The following is an 18624-nucleotide window of genomic DNA, read 5'->3' as shown; positions in this document are numbered from 1 at the left end:
AAAAGACCCCTTTAATAGGCTTCAAAACCCTTTCTTATTCCACAAGGTGTTGAGCCTCAAGGTGTAACTTAATTTAAACTCTAATCAAAACCTGATGTAACATAGCATTTGGTGCACCGATCTAAATAGGAAAACATAACACAACCCACAACTGCAGCTTGTTGATCTGCAGAATAAGTCTGGGTTATGAATACAAAAATACATTAATGTGAGACAGTTGATGGGCCTTGATCTTGATTTCCTATGATAATTGTGTATTTTCCCCTCACCATCACTCTTGGTTGCCACTTTTACACGTTGCAGACTTTTCGGGAACCCGGTTTGCAGCAACAGTTCTGGTGCATCAAATGCTACTTTCTGTCAGCCTCCCTATCAAACTACAAAACTTGAATAGTCAAGACGAGAGCTTTTGGCCGACTTGTGGAAAATGGTGCAAAAGTGGGGATGCCTGTGTAGCTTCATCTAAGTTCTTCCAATCCAAGTCAAGTCAATATTGTAAAAATGGAGAATCATTCTCTCTCCTTGATATCCCATTTGTTCTTTGTTTACATGTGATCAGATTTTATTTGGTGAAGCTTCTTGTATCAAACAAGCCAATGTCATTAAATCGTGCTTTGAAAAGTTCCGCATGCAAACGCCTCAGCCCAACTGGCTAAGTTTTAAAAAGTCAAGATTTCTTGTTCCCATCCCCCTTAATTGAGATTGTGCGGTTTTGATCATTTGACAAAAAATCTTACCCCTTCAGTCTCTGTCTTTCGTCTTCGACGCCATGAATGAAGCGTGAACCCTCAAGAAACGAAGCCAACCTACAGACAAATATGTCCTGTCATACGTGGCATTGTATTATTGTATAGTCATAACTCCAACAGTAGCGACAGCCACATTAAATCCATTAATCTTTTATTTTTTAATATATATTTTTTTAAATATGTCATCTTCGGCCTTTCATGTTTAATGGATGTTATCTGAAAATGCCTCGATACAACTTTAAAGAGATACCCAATTGAATTGTTTCATAGGATTCATAACATTCTATTAGCTTTGGGATTGCCCTCTCAAAGGTAATTAGGTCAAACTCACTATTGAAGGCACTAGGAAAGGAAGGATACTGAATTCAGAAACTGGAATTGGAGAAGCTGTAAGATATCATAATTATTGTTCATGGTTGGTTTTGCTACTATAATTTTAGGTGTGCCAGATGTAGGCCAGGCTATGTTTGCTTTGGGATACAAAGGATTCTTTTCCATCCAAACTGAAGTAGAATTTGTCCCAATGTGTCCCAATGTGTCCTCTGGGAAGAGGAGAATCTAACACAAAATCTCATGTTTAAATTTAAATGCTCTTAATTAATTGAGTTGCTGGATATTAAGTCTTTGATTCATATAGCTTACATTTTTTATGAAATTGGTAAAACTTCAATTGAGGTTCTTATTAGTATGACTAGACGGCGATTTGTGGTTAGTTTGTTTATTAATCTTGGACCTGTTGGCACAAAAAATATACTTTATCTTTTGTAGAATAAACTTCGTTGTTTTTAAAAACTGTCGCACCATAGAAATTGACTGTTTGAATTAAATTTTTGTTTTGTGAAAACGATGATCTTGTCTTTATCCATTTCTTACGAAAGTGAAAACCTTTCCATCCATTCAACATGAAAGTGGATCAAACCATGAATAGGTCGCGGCCACGCCCGAGAGCCTTGATTTTCATGTCAGCTTCTGGGACCCATTTTCGCCAACTGTACCCATTGAATGACTTAGTTGGAAATTGGAACTTAATTAATTAATTAAAATTTGATTAAAAAGTGGAGACTTCAGGCGTATATTCAGAATTGTGTAGCTTTGTTCCCATTCGAAAGATGCTAGCTTTGCTCATGAGAGAGTTGTTTCTGCTTAACTATATTTGTACATCCGCAAAACTTTCAAAGCAGAACTTGCTCTGAATTGGTCGGAACATGTACATGCGCACGTACATACATGCATGCATGCTGTCAAGGACTCATTAAATAAAAATCTTCAAGTGATGTAGTTGGTAGAGTGGAAGGAATTGAATTGAAGGGTGTGTCTGCGTGGAGGGAAGTCGCCGCAAAGTGCTTTTTTGACCATCTGGGGTAAGAAATGTGTTTTTTTTGACCTCTGCTGACTAACTGATCAGCCTCACAGAGACACCAGTTTTCTTGATTTGCTTGCTCCTTCACCACCATGGCAACCATGCGGTTGCTGCTCTTTCTGGCTTTCTGCTCTGCTGGGATTCATGTGATCTTTTCTGAAACAAACTCCAGAGATGGTATGGTCTCAAATATCAATGTTTATTTGTCCATTTATTGATTTCCTAGTTAATGGGAAATTGGGGTTTTGGTCACTGGCGGACCTAGGAATTTTTTAACTGATGTGCAATTTTGAAAGACTAAAAAACCCTTTGTGGATTGAACATCTAAAGCTTTTTACATAGATTGACCTTAGGTCCCTTCATGCATTTTCTTAAGATCATTTTTGGCGGCTTGTATTCCTTACACATCAAATAAGAAAACTTGATTTTATGTGATTTTATTATGAAGTATATATTGACTTAATGTGCTATCATTTTTAGCCTAAATCATATTTTGCACTAAACCGATTTTCCATATTTTGATTTGATGGGAATTTGATTTTCTAGTATTTTTATTTGAATCTAAATGAGGGCTACTTCCTTATTTACATTGTAAACTTAGGTAAATGGAGTAATATAAAAATAAATGAAAGTAAAAGGAGAAAGACATTTACTTAAGTGTTGAAAATGGAAATAAAGTAATCTGGTGCACTATGCAACTGTGCACCACTACTAGCTGAGCAAATGGGCAATTTGAAGCACCTACAATGGTTTTTCCGACGAGGGAATGTGCAGTTGCACCTCCTCGCGCCTTAATAGGTCCCCCACTGGTTTTGGTAGTTTGAGCTTTGGCCTTGATATGCGTTGACTTAGGAAAGACTTTGCAATATCATGTTGATCCTCCTGTTTCTCATGTTTTTGCATGCAAACTTGGTAATTAGTCCATTTAGATTGTGTTTAATGCAAGCTTTTCTTAATGTTTTGGCTAAAACATCCTGCACATATGCGTGTACGAACTTTGTGTTAGGGTAGTAGATTGATTTGTAAGTCTGTTGGTCCAGCTGCTGTTTTCATATCCTTGAAGGGGGCATGGACGAATCTTCCACCCAGCTGGAACGACAAGTCAAATGATCCCTGTGGAATGAACTGGGAAGGAGTCACCTGCAACAATTCGAGGGTGACCGCATTGTGAGCATTGTTCATCTTTGAATTTTCATGTGATCCTTGTAGTTCTGGGCATTGGTGACTTACTTTCTTACACAAATTTTCAACCTTGCACTTTTTTATGTGCAGGGGATTACCAGCAATGGACTTGAAAGGACAAATTGAAGGCGATATCGGGGGACTCTCTGAATTAATATCCTTGTGAGTATAATTGCTCCTCTTTGTACCAGCATTATGTTTGCAGCACATTATGAATTGAACCCAGATGCAATGCAACAGATTCAGTATGTAAACATATGCATAAAACATATTTCTTTTGCAGTATCAATTATTTTGTTATCACTCAATCTTTGATTAGCATGGCATCCTTTTTGTAACGAAGTAGAAACGTTAACATTGCAGGGACCTTTCATTCAACAAAGGCCTCACGGGTTCTCTGTCTCCACGATTAGGAGATCTGAGCAAGTTAAATATCCTGTAAGAACAAATTAGCAAGCAATTTTCATATTTGCACCTTTTGAACTTTGTATATGCAATATAAGTTTTTATATTGGATAAGTATACAAGACTCTTTTCATCTTTTAGGATCCTAGCTGGCTGCGGCTTCAGTGGCAATATTCCAGAGGAATTGGGCAATCTTGGAGAGCTAACTTTCTTGTAAGAATTGAATTGATAATCATACTGTTAGTGCAAACCATTTTAAGTTTTTTCTTTCCCAACTTTATATAAATCTTTTGTTCTTTTCAGGGCTCTGAATACAAATAAATTTACTGGTCAAATACCTGCTTCTTTGGGTAACCTCTCCAATCTTCTCTGGTTGGACCTGGTAGACAATCAGTTGACTGGAACTCTACCAATTGCAACCCCCGTTACCTCAGGCTTAGACAAACTATTGAAGGCTGAACACTTGTGAGTATTTTTCCATTTCCCAAACTCTCTTCATTGTGAAAAGATGAAATTCTAATAGGGATTATGCCATTGCTTATTGCATAAACATTAAACTGATAATATGGACATGCAGCCATTTCAGCAAGAACCAGCTTTCAGGTACCATTCATCCCAAACTTTTCAGCTCTGAGATGAAACTGATACACATGTAAGTTGATCCCTTCGATCATTTTTTAATTTAGCCAGATGCCATCTATCAGTTTATGTTCTGTACTTATATTTATCTAACTGCTTGTCATTCTTCAACTGCAGTTTGTTTGATGGAAATCAATTTACTGGGGAGATTCCATCAACCATAGCACTAGTTCAGACTCTTGAGGTTCTGTGAGTACAAAAACAGCTCGATTTTGTTATTCTTTCACATATAAGTTTCTGCTTCTTGATACTTATTGGATTCAAAACCTTCTTGTTTGCAACAGTCGGCTTGATAGAAATGCTCTGACAGGAAATGTCCCCTCAAATATCACCAACCTAACACATGTCAATGAACTGTGAGTATCAAGTCTCTAAGAGGATATTCTAATGTGCTGTTAACAGTTACCTTAATTATTCTTAATCATCTTTTACATGAGTTTTTGTTCTCTTCCAGAAATTTGGCTCACAACAAATTGACAGGCCCTTTACCTGACTTAACTGGAATGAGGTCCCTCCTTACTGTGTGAGTAAGATGGCATGGAGCTGTCATTTCAAGTTTCAAGTTTCCTGCAAGTTTTTCTTTTGTTGTACTGATAAATCCTAATGATTTTACTCCAGAGACCTGAGTAACAACTCATTTGACCCATCAGAAGCTCCACGTTGGTTCTCAAACTTACCCTCAATCACCACTATGTAAGTCCTTAGGAGGTTACACAAAAATGTGTTAGTATCTATGAATGAGTCTTGGAAAAGGACACCCTGAAAACTTTGTTGTAATTTTTTGTTGAAATTCTCTACTTTTATGGAACACAGCGTTTTAGAATTTGGAGCACTTGAAGGGACTGTGCCAGAGAAAATGTTCGGCATCGCATCATTGCAGCAAGTGTAAGTTTAAGGAGAATACTGAAGAAAGCTTCAAGTTTTGACTGTAATTTTAGGAAACTTGCCATTCATGTTTTTTTCTAACCCTTGACAGGAAACTGAAAAACAATGCGTTTAATGATACATTGAACTTGGGTGATAGCATCAGTCCACAACTGCAGCTTGTTGATCTGCAGAACAATCAGATTCCTAAAATAACTCTGGGTTATGAATACAAACATACATTAATGTGAGACAGTTCATGGGCCTTGATCTTGATTTTCTATGGTTGTGTATTTTTCAACACCATTCTTAGTTGTCATTTTTAAATATTGCAGACTTGTAGGGAACCCAGTTTGCACCAATGGAACTAGCTCAAATTCATTCTGTCAGCTTCCGCAACAAGATACAGAAACGTATACTACTAGCTCAAATTGTGCACGCATTACATGCCCCGATAATCAGAAGCTCAGCCCTCAGAGTTGTCAATGTGCATATCCTTTTGAAGGAACATTGTATTTCAGAGCACCCTCTTTCAGGGAATTGTCAAATGTGACTATGTTTCACGCACTAGAAACGATTCTATGGGAAATACTTGGCCTCATTCCTGGTTCAGTTTCTCTTGAAAACCCTTTCTTCGACATTAATGACTATCTTCAAATTCAGCTGGCACTCTTTCCACCTACAGGAATGTATTTTAATAGGTCAGAGATTATAAGGATTGGTTTTGATTTGAACCACCAAAATCAAAAGCCACCGGAGGGGTTTGGACCCTATTATTTTATTCCATATCCTTATACTTTCCCAGGTAATTTAAATCGCATCGTTACTTCGTATGCGATTTCCCTGCATTAGAAGATTGATTAAACTGACAATAAAAACTCAAAATTGTTTCAGGTGGGAATAAAAGTTCTATGAGCACTGGTGTTATTATTGGGACATCAGTTAGTTGTGTAGCTGTTGTACTGGGCCTCGTGGTAGTGGGAATATATGCCATTAGGCAAAAGAAACGTGCAGAAAGAGCCATTGGATTAAGCCGACCTTTTGGTAATTAATTATTCTTGTTGTTTATGATTGGATACATTGAAATTCTGTCATTGACATTAGAAGTTGGTTTGCTTATATCACTCCTTTTCTCTATCTTCTAGCTTCTTGGGCACCAAGCGGAAAAGACAGTGGTGGTGCACCACAGTTAAAGGGAGCAAGATGTTTTTCTTTTGATGAGCTTAAGAAATGCACAAATAATTTCTCTGACAGTAATGAGATAGGATCTGGTGGATACGGGAAGGTATATTAATTCAAGTATTTCAGTAACATCTATGAAATTCTGCTTCAAGTTAAAGGATGTTTTTTTTTTTCACCTTTTGGTTGGTTGTCCATAGGTTTACAGGGGCATGCTTTCTGATGGACAAGTGGTGGCAATCAAAAGAGCTCAGCAAGGATCAATGCAGGGTGGCCTTGAGTTCAAGACTGAAATCGAGTTGCTCTCGCGAGTTCATCACAAAAATGTTGTTGGCCTTTTGGGATTTTGTTTTGAACAAGGAGAACAGATGCTGGTTTATGAGTTTATGCCTAATGGAACACTCAGGGAAAGCTTGTCAGGTTAGTTCAAAGATTTTACTCTCAGCTATTTCATATTGCATAGAGATAACTTGTTTGCAATAGATATAGTGACCAACTTCACCTTTGCTTAAATATGAATTGCAGGGAGATCTGGTATTCATCTTGATTGGAAGAGGAGACTCCGCATCACTCTTGGCTCGGCAAGTGGACTAGCTTACCTACATGAGCTTGCAAATCCTCCTATAATTCACAGAGATGTGAAGTCCACCAACATTCTATTAGATGAACATCTAACCGCGAAGGTTGCAGATTTCGGCTTGTCCAAGCTGGTAGCTGACAGTGGAAAAGGGCATGTCTCAACTCAGGTCAAAGGCACAATGGTAAGCTTTACGTTATTAGGATTTCAACATATTTCATCCCATTGACTCATTCTTGAGTTTTGACTCTTAAGTTTCTGTTTTGTTCTTGCAGGGATATGTTGATCCTGAATACTACACGACTCAACAGTTAACTGAGAAGAGTGATGTATACAGCTTTGGAGTGGTGATGCTTGAATTGATAACGGCTAGGCAGCCTCTTGAGAAGGGAAAATACATCGTCCGCGAGGTACTATTGATGATGGACAAGAATGATGAAGAACACTATGGTTTGAGGGAGTTAATGGATCGAAGCATTCGAAACTCTGGAACTCTTATTGGGTTTGGGAGGTTCCTGGAGCTGGCCCTGCAATGCGTTGAAGAATCAGCTGCAGACCGCCCCACAATGAGTGAGCTTGTGAAGGCTATTGAAACCATTCTGCAGAATAATGGCGTGAACACAAACTCAACATCAGCATCTTCATCAGCCACAGAATCTGCAGCATCAAAAGGAGCTCCTAAGCATCCGTACAACGATGGCTTGCCGAAAAAGGAAGTGAATGACAGCACTGGTGCCTTTGATTACAGTGGTGGATACGCAGTTTCGGCCAAGATTGAACCCAAGTAGTAGCAAAGGCCTGCAGCAGAGTTAATTTCTTCTTTTGTAATTGTACCTTCTATTCTCTATCCATATATGCAAGTAGATACAAGAAAAGAATATATAGTGGTCTTTCATTTCAGTTGCCAAATTGAAATTTAGTGTGTTATGTTACAATGTTCCTCAAACTGGAATGCTACAAAGTTTATTTTTATTTTTATTTTTATTTTTCGGATTGGATGCAAGGAAATTTAGTAAGACCTGAAAGATGGCATTGAAATTTTACTACTTTGAGTTTTGTACCATGATCACCTTCCGAATTGTGTTGTGTTAGGACTCACTACTACTAGATCAATTGATTGAATTCAAATACTAGATCAAGTTGGGTAAATTTTAAAGTAGCAAATAAAAAATAAAAAATTTAAGTAGCAAAAGAATAATTTAAAATTTTAAAAATGGGCAACTGCTATATTTTCTGTTTTTGGTGGCATTCTGAGATGTGGATAGGATAGCATAGTCATCAAAAAGAATTTAACTACCAAACATAAATAGAACTATAAAAATAAAAATAAAAATAAAAAAAATTAAAAGATAATAAAATAAAAACGAAAAAGGCACATTACAAATTACAATGATCACATCACGAGAAAAATAATTCTTAATTTGGGTTTTTTTTTTTTGGCTTTTTAAAGGAAGAGTCCAGTCACGAGTGATATTCTCACAGATGTGAGAATTGGATCTGACCCCAAAGAATTATAACAAACACAAAGCATTAACCGAAGGTAAAGATTTAACCCCAAAAACAAAAAAAGAAAGAAAAAAAAGTTCAGTGTGCGGCAAGCTCTTTCTCTTCTTCACCACTTTCGCAGAGAGAAAATCAGAGTTTGTATCAAAGAAAGAAATCCAATCTGTGCCGTACTGTCCATCCTCCAGGCTTGAGATTGATTGAATCGCAGTGGGAGACAGAGATACTGTGAGCTCATAAACAACCCATAAAGCCATTAGAATGATTCATGCCACAGAAGAAGAAAAGCGCTTTACTTGTTGATGCGGCTGCGATTGAGGCTTCGCATTTGATAACATTAAGAACCCAACAGCAAGAAGAAGCGCAACAGGAAGAGGACGAAGAAGAAGGGCTGTTGTTAATTGGTGTTAATTGTTGCTAATTGTTGCTTAATCGTGGGATTAGAGGATGGGATTGGTGGGTATGAAATCGGATTAGGAGGAGAGAGAGAGATGAAGGGAGGGGGTGGGGGTGGTGTTTATTCGGGGAAGCGGAGATGGAGAGGCCTGGTGATTGCAGTTTTGGGTCTGGTTTTTCTTTCCATGCTCGTTCCTCTTCTCTTCCTTCTCGGCCTTCACAATGGCTTTCACTCTCCCGGTAACTAACACTCACTCACTATATGACTCTAAAATTTCTTTGTTTTTAGATCTGTTTCTGTATTTGTCTCAGATCCGATTTAACCATTGCAATGGCAGTTTGGATCTCTCTCACATCTCGACTTTTTGTTTTTGTTTTTTTTGTTTTCCTTCACAATATACAGGTTCAGAACAACAAAGTTCGCCTTCAGTAAGGACTAGAACCTGGTTATGTTAGTTTAGCACTGTTTTCTGTTTCCCACATTCTTGGTGTTGATCTGTTGATTTCCGGTTTTGGTTTTTCTTTTCTTTTTTTTTTCTTTTTTTTTTAATGGCTGTCAGATTGGTCTTGGAGGATATGGTACAAAAATCGTCATTAGAGATGCTTCTAATCTTTCAGAGGTACCATTTAACTACCCACCTCTTTAAAACAAATTCGCATACAGAAACACATTGATGAAGATAAATTAGTGATGCTTTGGTTTCTTGCAGGGGGATCATTCAAACCATGTAGATGATCTTGTGAAACAATTTGCACCAACCCTTTCAAAGGTTCGTTGCATATTGCTCTGACGGTCAATACTTTATTACCTTCTTCATTTGATACCGCCGTTTTCATTTTATTAGTACTGTGTAGCTTAATTAGTTATAGAGAAATAGGCCTGTAGATGATTCATCACTTAGCTTCCAGATGACTGAAATGCGTGATATTTATTGATAAAGGCAGTGATTTCGTGTTATAATTCTTTTAAAAGTGGACCTTGTGCCTCATGAAGAGGAATTATGCTGGGAATTTGTATTATCTACATAAGAGTAGTAATGCTGGAAAGTCTTAATTGTAAATCTAAGGGGCTGAAAGAAGTAACGGCATCTATTCTACTGCTAAGGCTGGCTGTGTGCCTTCACCTATGACGTTTGTCAACTTTCTTCCATCCTGGTCATCTAAGAACTTTATGTGGTAGGATGGTCCTCTGAAAATGCTAATAACTATGGAAAATGCAACTATAATACAAAATAAGCTCCGAAATATCCGAGTAATGCACCCTTTAATTCATCTTAATAAATTAAGTTTCATGAAATTGGCAGGATTTCATTTTAATTTTCTTGTTTTTAGGCATTGGCTAAATCCAATAACTTGATTAATGGGCCAATAGGCATTGGGTGTAGTGGCATGATCAATGGTGGAGGTAGATTCAAGGTTTAATCCCCAGCTGTTGTGTACATAATGTTCCTATCCTTTGCCCCAATAGAAACAGAAAAGGACTAATGGACATCAAGGTGTAAACAAAATATGAAAATTACCTAATTTTGCTTGCATCTTCTTTACCTGTCAATTTCATTCGTAAAATGAACTACTTATTAGAATTTTTATCTGTACCTGTCAATATATGCTAACATCTAGAGTTCTTCCATATCATGTGTTTTAGATCTTTTTAATCCGGGAGCTAGAGGATGTGTATATATGGAAAGTACACTATGTACTAAATGAATGAGGCACACTATCTGTGATTGGTGGAAGGAAGTGGAATAAGGGTTACAGAGAAAGTGGAGTAAGTTGGATAAAAGTAAATTGGATGAAATAGAAGAAAAGAATGAATGAATCATTTTAAACTGCACTTGGTTGGTTCCAATCAATTGTAATATATATAGGGAAAATTGTGGCTCCATATTTTGACTATAGCATGTGTACCTTAAGAATGCGATTGTTTCATTGTTTTGGAACATACAAATTTGCTTTTGATTTATGAAGTTTTAACATTTAATCAATTATCATACTTGGTTCTACCTTGCTCACTCAACTTCAAGCCAAAGTTTCTCCATTTATGGCTCTATTTGTTTCACTGGTTTTCCCCGTCTTCCACAGTTGTTGCATAATTAAGAGAATTTGTATCATGGGGCACCCACCTTTCAAGGTTCAGGCAGTTTTTTTCTAAGGCAGCTTTTCACTAGTGCATGACATGGGAATCAATTTTTTTGACTTTGATGTGTTTGGCATTTAAGACCTGTAGGAACGATTGTAGCAATATTTTCTTTTGGTATATAATGTACATCACATGGTTAATAATTTGAGTGATGTGATGCAGGCATCTAAAGTTATTGGTGACCTGATTGTTTTTACTACCTTTTATTATTTTGTGCCAGGATATACTAAAGAATATTTCACATCCAGCTGAAAATGAAACCAAAAGTCCAAGTGCTGTGCACGACAATGAGGAGGAAAAAGGTCTGTCAGCTCAATGCCTTCAAAGGTTTGCCATTATCCTTTCTGGTTGCAATGTAATAGATATTAACTTGAAAATTGTTTTTTCAATAATTGCAGGATTTTCAGCCCCCCCTCATGCTGATCTGCAATCACTTCCCATTGAAAATGTATACATGAATCTGTCGTTTTTTTCCCTTTGGAATCTGATTGACATGCCATCATATTCTAGTCATTGTATAGCTATTGTCTTCTGCTCTGTTTAATTTGAGTTTTTGTGACAGAACCCTAAAGCTGGTGCCTCAGTTCAAATCATTGATTATGCGAAAGGTGGTGTTGATCAAAGTGGAAAATCATGTGAGTTGAAATTTGGGAGCTACTGCCTTTGGCGTGAACAACATAGAGAAGACATGAAGGATTCTATGGTCAAGAGATTGAAGGATCACCTATTTGTGGCGAGAGCATATTATCCTAGTATTGCAAAACTTCCATCACAGGACAAGTTGTCACGTGAAATGAGACAAAATATTCAAGAGGTGGAGCGTGTTCTTAGTGAAAGTACCACAGATGCTGATCTTCCACCACAGTAAGTCATGGAAACTATTCATTATTTCCCTTTGTTCCATCATCAATGATAACCAAAAATAAGATAATGGTTTTTACTACCCACATCCATGGTACTTACAATTGAACTTTTAAGATCCAATGGCTGAGTTTGGCTGTCGCATCCACCTTGTAAAGTGCATAAATTGTCGTAATTTATTTTTTACTTCTGGCATGCCGCTGTTTGGGTTTTTGAATTTTGCTCCAGTGAGTCCTTATGCTGGTTTTCATGGATATCTTCTAACATGGGCTATTGACAATGTGTCTGGCTTTCCCAATAAACTAAGCACAATGCCAATTGTTCCATCAGGATTGGGAAGAAGCTACAGAGGATGCAAGCTGCAATAGCCAGAGCCAAATCATTTCATGTGGATTGTAATAATGTTGACAAGAAACTGAGACAAATATATGATTTGACTGAGGATGAAGCTAACTTCCACATGAGACAAAGTGTTTTCCTCTACCAACTTGCAGTCCAGACTATGCCGAAGAGCCTCCACTGCCTGTCAATGAGACTGACTGTGGAATATTTCAGATCTCCTTTTGACGATACAGAGGCCTCCCAGGCTGACAAGTACATTGATCGTGCATTGCAGCACTATGTCATATTCTCCACTAATGTACTTGCATCGTCAGTTGTGATAAACTCAACTGTAATGCATGCAAAAGTATGTAATAGACATTCTCCCATGCCTATTTGGCTGCTAGTTTCCTTTTGTTCTCGCAATGACGCTAATTAACTAATTTGCAATGTTTCAGGAAAGTGGGAAACTGGTTTTTCACGTCCTAACAGATGAAGAGAATTACTTCGCAATGAAACTATGGTTCTTTAGAAATACATATAAGGAAGCCACGATTGAGGTGTTAAACATGGAGCGGCTTGATCTGAACAACCAGAAATTACAATTTTCACTGCCTGTGGAATTCCGTGTTTCCCATAGCATTGATGCCCAAAGTAGAACGGAGTACTTATCTACTTTTTCTCATTTACACTATCGTCTCCCTGAGATATTCCAGAATTTGGAGAAAGTTGTGGTTCTGGATGATGATGTTGTTGTCCAGCAGGACTTGTCTGCACTATGGAACCTCAACATGGAAGGGAAAGTTAATGCCGCTGTGCAGTTCTGCTCGGTGAAGTTAAGTCTGTTGAAGAGCTATCTTGGCGAGAACAGTTTCAATAAAAATTCATGTGCTTGGATGTCTGGATTGAATGTGATTGATCTGGTTAAGTGGAGAGAGCTTGATATCAGTGAAACTTACCAAAAGTTTGTGAAGGAGGTGAGTCACATTGTAAGTTGACCTAATATCTAACCAGTGCAATTATTCTTTGATTAGCCTGTGGTCATGGTGATGCTAATTATTTGAAATTTTTATAAAATAGAGAGAGAGAGAGAGAGAGAGAGAGAGAGAGAGAGAAAATTTAACTTGAGTCACTACAGAAGGATTGACTGCTTGACCCCGTTGTTTTACATCAAATTTGGTGAAATGTTATTGTCATTTGAAACAGTCTGCATTTTTTTGTCTTGGTTTTTATTTTGTTAAAACACTGTCCATTAGTTGTTCATATTTTCTGACGTGTTTGCATGGGCAGGTGAGCACACAAGAGGCGCAAAACGAAGCTGTTGCACTGCATGCGAGCTTGCTTACCTTTCAGGATTTAATTTATCCTCTGGATGGTTCTTGGGCTCTTTCTGGACTGGGTCATGACTATAATGTAGATGTCTATCCAATCAGGAATGCTGCAGTGTTGCACTATAATGGAAAGATGAAACCTTGGCTTGAGTTAGGGATCCCAAAATATAAAGGTTACTGGAAGAATTTTGTGAACCGAGAGGATCAGTTCTTGACTGACTGCAATTGGAATTCATGATGAGCTGGTTGTCCTTGGTTGTACTGCAAGAGGTTCTCCGAAATATGCGGATCCGGAAGCATTAACAGATGGATGTCTATTTTGTGGGTGCTGATAATTTTTTTTTATCAAGCTTCCAAAGCGAGGACGTGATAGCCGCGCTGAGTTTGACAATCACATAATTGTAATTTTTTGGTAAATAAAAGACATAAAAAAAATTTGTTTTTATTTTTGGAAAGAGCAGAAGGATGGAGCTCTTGGAAGGCTGCTAAGTTTCTGAGTTACCATCTTGGGGAAACGAAAGGTGATTTGATGGACAAATCCAGGGAGTGATTTGAAGAAATTTTTTTGCTTAGTGGAAAAGCTGTGCAAATAATTCTGTACACAGGAAGGGTGCTATTGTTTGTTTGTCCAATTAGATTCAATTACCATTCGTAATATAAATGACAGTTGGCTGAGAGAGCAAGTAGTCTCTATGCCTTCAGAGAAATCATTCTTCTGAGATTGTATTTTATTTATTTATTTATCTTTGTCTTAGGTGATGTCAATGGAGTAGTTTTTTAAATATCTTGTATCAATTTTGTTGTTCTTTAAACAAATTAATTCAACTATCTGGCTTGTCAATTGTCATCTTCCTAGTAGAATTCTAAAGTGAGGGCCTCATTTAAAGACCTATCTCTTTACAATTGGATCAAAGTGGTTACCATCTTCCCGTTCTCTCCAGCCCTCAGGCCTCTTTTGAACCTAAAGGAAAATGTGGCTTGTGTTATGCTTCGGCCTGCTACTTTCCGGGTTTCCCGTTGGGTTTTCTAGGGTTTGGAGCCCATAAATAGCCTGGATCAAGCCCAAATACCAGAACCAAATTTCTTCCAAAACTCCCAAACCAAGAGATCTCAAATAAAAAAATAATTAAACTGCATAATGATGGTAATTAAGCATTTAACAAGATAATACATTCAAACTCATGAACCGCCTAAGCTACCACCTTCAAACACTCATTTAATTATACATACATCTCCATAAAAGCAAAAGCTCTCATTCAATAGTGAAGGTTGGGGTTGGTGGTTGCATGGAAGGGAGGCCTCCAGGCAGAAGCAGTGAGCAAGCAAAGGTCCTTCCAACCAAGCTTGAGAGTGCCATTGTCCTCCACCAAAGTGTACCCATCAGAAGGAAACATCCCAAGCAGCAATGTGGCTTGTGTTGCTGCATTTCCAGCCAGAGATATCCCTCTGAACCCACTTTGCTGAAACTTCTCTCTCCAGTTGTGGAACTTCACCTCTCCGCTCCTCGACGGCCCTCCGACCGCCAGCACGTTCCGGATCTCTCTCGAGAGCAGCTGCTGCTCGACCACGTGCCTCTCCTCGCTCTCCTCCCCGTAGCTCGCTCCGAGAGAGTCGAACAGGGCGGAGTAGTAGTGTATGGCCTCAACAAACCGCCCCAAGAAGGAGCCCGCGTGGCTCAAGTCTTGTTCCACCACCGTCACTACTTTTGGTGCCAATCTGAATCAACATCCCCAAACACATGCAACAATCAAAACCCAATTAGTATACAATAAAGCATCTACGTTCAAGTATCAAATCAAAATTAAATTTTGCATCTTTCCCATAATGTTACGACCAACAATACGTGCAAAAGGATTGAGGGCAGCTTTTTATAGGTTGCAGTATAGATAAATAGATAGATATAGGTCGTAGTGGCATGGTGGCATGGTGGCATGGTGCAGTAAAACATTATTTGTTTAACACATGGTCAGCGGTAGCTTCATAAAGTTTGATACTTTGATTAGCAACATCGATCAAAGACACCAAAAAGTGCAAAGCAAAAGAAACCCAGTTTGATTTTTTTTCTTCATCATATTTTAAGAATCAAATGGATGAAGAGATGGAGAAAGACGTTACCTCTGCAAAAGCCAGAGCGTATTGGAATCGGAACCAGTGACATCGTAAAGCGAATGCTGCAACCAATGCACCGCCACAGCTTCTCTCTTGCTGATGTTCAACCTCTCCGGGTCCAAACTCCCCACTTTCTCTGCCACAGGAAAAAACTCGAACGGAAGCCCTAATTTATCAGCGAAGTCAGACAGACGCTTCCCGGTGGCCTCCAACGCCTCCATGGAGGTCCCGAGCCCGGTAAGCCTCACGTAGGGGGGCCCACCTGGCCTTGAAGCCAGGATGTGGAAAAGCCCAGGCCATTGGAGGCCCTGCATGATGTCGAGATCTACTATGTGCACCCTCTCCTCTCTCTCGAACGCTTCCTGGATCGCCTGATTGGCGGTGAAGTGAGAGAACTTGACGAAGGGGCTGATGCCGTTGAAGACTTGGAAGGCGGAGACCATTTTCTGGGTGTGGCTGATTGGGACGTAGGAGGGAGGGAGGGACGCATAGATTCCGAGGCAGGAGCTGACGAGGCGCGCAGACATGGCTTCCGAGAAGTAGGCGGCGACGCGCTGGGCGGAGGTGCCGAATGGGGTGGAGAGCTCGGAGATTTCGAAGAGGATTTTGGTGGCTTCGTCGAAGTTGTCTGCCGAGACGGCCTCGGCGCATTGGAGGAGGAGGGTGAGGAGATGTAGGCCTTCTTCGTCTCGCTTTTGCTGCCGCATCTCTTCTTTTCTCTCTCTGATTAGGGACACTGCCGCCGATGGTGTTGTTGGCGGTGGAGTGGGGTTTGTTGTGGCTGTAGTTGTGGTGGCGGGTGCAGCGGTGGGTGTTGTGGACTCGGCCGCAGGGGATGAGGATGAAGAGTTTTCTAGTTGCTTATCTTGTGTATGATGAATTGCCTGATTGAAAGGAGAGTTTGGGTGGTGAGGGTTTGTTTGGCTACAGGTGATAGGGGTAGGACCAGCTCCTCCTCCACCTCCTGTCCATGAGTGCAAGTACAAATCATTGCTGTTCATCACGTGGGTAGCAATAGAAGCAGTCTCAACTGTTGTTGGGTTCGTGAATATGGCGACGTCATGTAGGGCAGCCGAGTCGAGATTGAGCTTGAGAGCCCCAGGACCTTGATGATGATGATGATGATGTTGGTTTTGTTGCTGCTGAAGCTGTAAGGTTTCTCTTCTTCTCCTGAGCTCTGGTACTGTGGCGGGGTTAAAGTTCGGGATGGGAGGAGGAGGTGGAGGAGGCTCGGATATGGAGCGGAGCCTGTACTCGAGGAGAGAAGCGAGGTTGGGGTTGCAAGGGAAGATGATCTCTCTGACGTTGTGGATGAGCTGAGGGATGGAGACGTTGGTGGAGCTGTGGATGAGGTCCTTGATGATGCCGTCGATCCACGCCGTGGCGGAGGAGCTGTCTTCCATGGATATGGATATGGAGGATGGAGTTGCAGTACTTTGATTCGAAGGAGGAGTCTTTTCGGGTGGGAACAAAGGCAGACCTGAAAACCCACAAACGGCAGGGGTGAGGGTCTTGGGCTGAAGCTGAAGCTGATGAGAAGGAAGTGCTCCTGATTGATGATGGGGATGAAGTGACAGTGGGTCAATAGGACCCCAGTTGGCAGCAGAAGCAGCAGCGGAAGAAGCAGAGGCAGAAGCAGGTGATAAAGCCCCACCAGCTGACGTCAAAGTTGTCAAATTTGTGGAAGATGGTACTGGTAACAGCATAGTGGAGTAGTTGGGATAAACCATAGAATTATTATTCACTTTGGTCGCATTTGGATTTGGATTTGGATTATTATTAATAATGCTGCTGCTCCGACGGGAAAGCCTCATATAATCAGAAGCACTTGTGTTTCTGCTTGTTGGGTAGTTTTGAACTTCAATCTCACAAGCCATTCTCTTTCTCACCATTTTCGATCCCTCTGTCGACTGTCGCTGATGCTGCTGTTGGTTTTGGTGCTGGCGAGGTGGTTGCTGCTCTACGCTGCTGCCTTGGCTGTTGGAGTTTGTGGTGCTTGTCATCGGACAAGATGGGCTTCCTCCGCCATGGCTGTTGTTGTTGCTGCTGCCATTGCCGCTTATATGCTCTCCATTGTGATCACCGAGCAAAGCACAAGCAGCCATGTTGAAGAAGATTGATGGAGATCCTGGAGGACCTGCAGCTGGTACTAAATATGACTGGGACAAAGAGAGTAGAAGAAGGTGTTTGATATTTTTTGCTCTTCTTCATAGAAGAAATAATGAAATGGGATCTCAGCTCAACAGAAATGCAAAGGAAGAAGATGGGGGGTTGCAATATCCCAAACAGATAACGGTGTAAAGATTGGGACAGCAGCTTTGGGATTCCTTCTTCTCTCTCAGTCTGTTTCTCTCTCTCTCTCTCTCTCTCTCTCTTGCTCAAGTCTCAACCCAACACGAGCTCCCAAGTGCTAAATTAAGCTACCCTTTATTATTCTCTGTTTTCTGATTTAATTAATATAAGTCCGCCGTAGCTATGTCTTTTGGATGCATCTGGGTTTTTTCATAACCGAGAAGAAAATAAAAATAAAAATTGCAGATGAGAGGTTTTGCTCGTGCTGGGAAAATGGGAGTGGCGATTAGCTAAACGTCTGCTTATGGATGGATGAATTTGAAAACTTAATTTAAACTCTTCTTGGCCTTTGGTTTATTTAATGGTTTAATGGGAAACAAAGCTAGGCTAGCGATGGAAACAAACAAACAAACGAGAATGCAAATAGGTAGTGTCGTTACCTTTGTATCCGAGTTCGAACCTCGTCTCGAAGACTATACATTAGGATAGTTTAGAATAACGCTCTCGTCCAAAAAAGGTTTAAGGGTGTGGGCTTAGCTGTGGCTTCTGAGTGGGAGATTGGGAGTAATGGAGTTTCTGTGTGGTTCGTCTTTAAGTGTTTGACGTTTTCATTCATGTTCGGATTTGGGAACGACCATTACTATGATGTGCATTGATGTCTCTGGGAGAGTTCTTCAACCTTATTGTTACTGGGCACAATCACAAGACAAAAACCC

The 18624-nt window shown here is 39.9% G+C and overlaps 3 protein-coding genes across 4 annotated transcripts; 2 read left to right on the top strand and 1 right to left on the bottom strand.

Annotated features, from left to right (window-relative positions):
• The first annotated feature begins 2201 nt into the window (after window positions 1–2201).
• On the top strand, window positions 2202–7757 carry LOC117630566 (probable leucine-rich repeat receptor-like protein kinase At5g49770). Its single transcript, XM_034363269.1, has 19 exons — window positions 2202–2286; window positions 3150–3276; window positions 3382–3453; window positions 3655–3729; window positions 3838–3909; window positions 4000–4161; window positions 4274–4348; window positions 4453–4524; window positions 4620–4691; window positions 4790–4858; window positions 4954–5028; window positions 5149–5220; window positions 5312–5446; window positions 5535–6004; window positions 6094–6243; window positions 6345–6484; window positions 6579–6798; window positions 6904–7139; window positions 7231–7757. The coding sequence occupies exons 1-19, from the start codon at window positions 2202–2204 to the stop codon at window positions 7741–7743; spliced, it is 2892 nt and encodes a 963-aa protein (XP_034219160.1). The 3' UTR covers window positions 7744–7757.
• A 657-nt stretch (window positions 7758–8414) lies between these two features.
• LOC117631202 (probable galacturonosyltransferase 7) lies at window positions 8415–14335 on the top strand. 2 transcript variants are annotated; one of them, XM_034364225.1, is made up of 10 exons: window positions 8415–9094; window positions 9258–9283; window positions 9415–9474; window positions 9565–9624; window positions 11215–11296; window positions 11393–11442; window positions 11557–11858; window positions 12186–12543; window positions 12635–13165; window positions 13467–14335. In XM_034364225.1, the coding sequence occupies exons 1-10, from the start codon at window positions 8950–8952 to the stop codon at window positions 13743–13745; spliced, it is 1893 nt and encodes a 630-aa protein (XP_034220116.1). In that variant the 5' UTR covers window positions 8415–8949; the 3' UTR covers window positions 13746–14335. The 2 variants fall into 2 exon arrangements, with proteins under 2 accessions (XP_034220116.1, XP_034220117.1); XM_034364226.1 differs by having other exon boundaries at window positions 8416–9094; window positions 12635–13153; window positions 13467–14214.
• Window positions 14336–14615: 280 nt separating this feature from the next.
• On the bottom strand, window positions 14616–18442 carry LOC117632263 (protein SCARECROW). Its single transcript, XM_034365700.1, has 2 exons — window positions 15623–18442; window positions 14616–15223 (listed from the first exon to the last, which is right to left on the bottom strand). Exons 1-2 carry the CDS (start codon window positions 17719–17721, stop codon window positions 14764–14766), a joined length of 2559 nt encoding a protein of 852 aa, XP_034221591.1. The 5' UTR covers window positions 17722–18442; the 3' UTR covers window positions 14616–14763.
• Between the last annotated feature and the right edge of the window lie 182 nt (window positions 18443–18624).

This window comes from Prunus dulcis, chromosome 6, assembly GCF_902201215.1.
Source record: "Prunus dulcis chromosome 6, ALMONDv2, whole genome shotgun sequence".
Classification (NCBI taxonomy): Eukaryota; Viridiplantae; Streptophyta; class Magnoliopsida; order Rosales; family Rosaceae; genus Prunus; species Prunus dulcis.
Note: the sequence above shows the minus strand (reverse complement) of the source record. Positions and strands in the feature narration are given on the sequence as shown.

Coding starts and splice junctions, on each gene's coding strand:
- LOC117632263 (XM_034365700.1), bottom strand. CDS start 17,721: ATGGCTGCTTGTGCTTTGCTCGGTGATCACAATGGAGAGCATATAAGC. Junction 15,224..15,622: donor ACGCTCTGGCTTTTGCAGAG/GTAACGTCTTTC, acceptor ATGTTGATTCAG/ATTGGCACCAAAAGTAGTGA.
- LOC117631202 (XM_034364225.1), top strand. CDS start 8,950: ATGAAGGGAGGGGGTGGGGGTGGTGTTTATTCGGGGAAGCGGAGATGG. Junction 9,625..11,214: donor TTGCACCAACCCTTTCAAAG/GTTCGTTGCATA, acceptor ATTTTGTGCCAG/GATATACTAAAGAATATTTC. Junction 12,544..12,634: donor CAACTGTAATGCATGCAAAA/GTATGTAATAGA, acceptor GCAATGTTTCAG/GAAAGTGGGAAACTGGTTTT.
- LOC117630566 (XM_034363269.1), top strand. CDS start 2,202: ATGGCAACCATGCGGTTGCTGCTCTTTCTGGCTTTCTGCTCTGCTGGG. Junction 3,277..3,381: donor AATTCGAGGGTGACCGCATT/GTGAGCATTGTT, acceptor TTTTATGTGCAG/GGGATTACCAGCAATGGACT. Junction 4,692..4,789: donor CTAACACATGTCAATGAACT/GTGAGTATCAAG, acceptor GTTCTCTTCCAG/AAATTTGGCTCACAACAAAT.